Source organism: Branchiostoma floridae, chromosome 17, assembly GCF_000003815.2.
Source record: "Branchiostoma floridae strain S238N-H82 chromosome 17, Bfl_VNyyK, whole genome shotgun sequence".
In the NCBI taxonomy this organism is placed as follows: domain Eukaryota; kingdom Metazoa; phylum Chordata; class Leptocardii; order Amphioxiformes; family Branchiostomatidae; genus Branchiostoma; species Branchiostoma floridae.
The window spans coordinates 15859297-15860645 of NC_049995.1; the positions used below are offsets into that span (position 1 = coordinate 15859297).

General features: G+C 38.0%; 1 protein-coding gene across 1 annotated transcript in view; it reads right to left on the reverse strand.

The window, feature by feature from the left end:
* The window catches only part of LOC118404162 (vacuolar protein sorting-associated protein 11 homolog), a gene marked incomplete in the record, with an annotated part of 22405 nt that overhangs the window by 12708 nt on the left and 8348 nt on the right, over positions 1–1349 (reverse strand). The window contains 1 exon segment of the mRNA XM_035803186.1: positions 38–171. Coding sequence (XP_035659079.1) covers positions 38–171 — 134 coding nt within the window.

The window sequence follows — 1349 nt, forward strand, 5'->3', positions numbered from 1 at the left end:
CCTTGCTGTACAGGTGGTCCCCGTACTGAGTGACAATGTCCACGAGGCCGTCTTGGTCAAAGTGTTGCGACTTGGCGAGGTTAATGGCTAAGACGTACAGGTTCTTCTTAAAGAGCATCTCAAGCTTGGTCTGGATGTCCTTTTCTATCAGCTGCATCAGACGATTCTCTCCTGAAAACATCGCAGTGCAAATATTTAGCGTAAAACACAGATGAAATCTACCAGGAAGATTAAACCTGTATGTAGTTTCTCCTTGATATAATCAGCATCTCCAGCTTTGTCTGGATGTCTTTTTCTATCAGCTGCATCAGACGATTCTCTCCTGAAACCAAATCAGAAAAACCTCTCAATCAGAGAGAACTTTTAATGAAATGATATACTATCAGGCTTTTCTTAAACGGCAAAGATTTTCAGCTTGATCTGAATGTCCTTTTCTATCAACTGCATCAGACGATTCTCTCCTGTAACCAAATCACAAATAATTTCAATGAAATGTAATGAATTATGTATGCTTTTAGAGGTTTTTCTTCAACAGTAAACATTCCCAACTTCAATGCATGAGCTGCCATCAAACGGTTCTCTCCTCAAAAAAAATCACAAAAAAATCACACAAAAATCTTAAGATCTAACAAATTACACACATTATGTCAAACTATTAGAACTATTAGCTCAGGTTTTTCTTGAACAGCAAACCTTTCCAATGTTGTCGCACACTATGATAGCTCCAGAAACAAGAAAGCTTTTAAAAAAAGCTGGCCGGGGCGCATTTGGAAGGACTACCTCAAAATTTCATGTTGTGTTCCAGTAAAATGTGCATCATTATTAAACTAGAAGTTTATATCTAAAATCTATGGGAAGTTGGCTGGAAACCTTTGTTCGCTTTATATGATGCTCTTTGCTGTGCTGCTTTTTGCTCACAGGTCTCATTTGCTTTCTTTGCTTTGTATGATGTTCTTTGTTCTGCAAGACTCTCTGTCTTCTGTTGATAGGTTTGTTTTTCTTGTTTGTCCTTGCATATTGCGCTTTGGATTGCAAGACCTTGCACTTTTTTATCATTTAAATTTGATGCTGCATTTGGTGACATTACTAATTGATTCAAGAGGCCTTCATTCCTGTTCTCTGGCATAGCACTTGGATGTTTGCTTGTGGTGCATGGCACAATGTTTTTCCCAGTACTTTGGTTACAATGTGGTGCAAATGGAAATGCTGTGTTTGGTTGTTGTAGGTTCTCTTTCGTAGATACAAACTCTGGTTTAACCAAGGTGTATGTGTGTTGTTGTTGAACTTGAAAGCAGTTTTCTGACTCAATCATAGAAGAAACATTGCTAGTCAGAATGATAATGTGTATG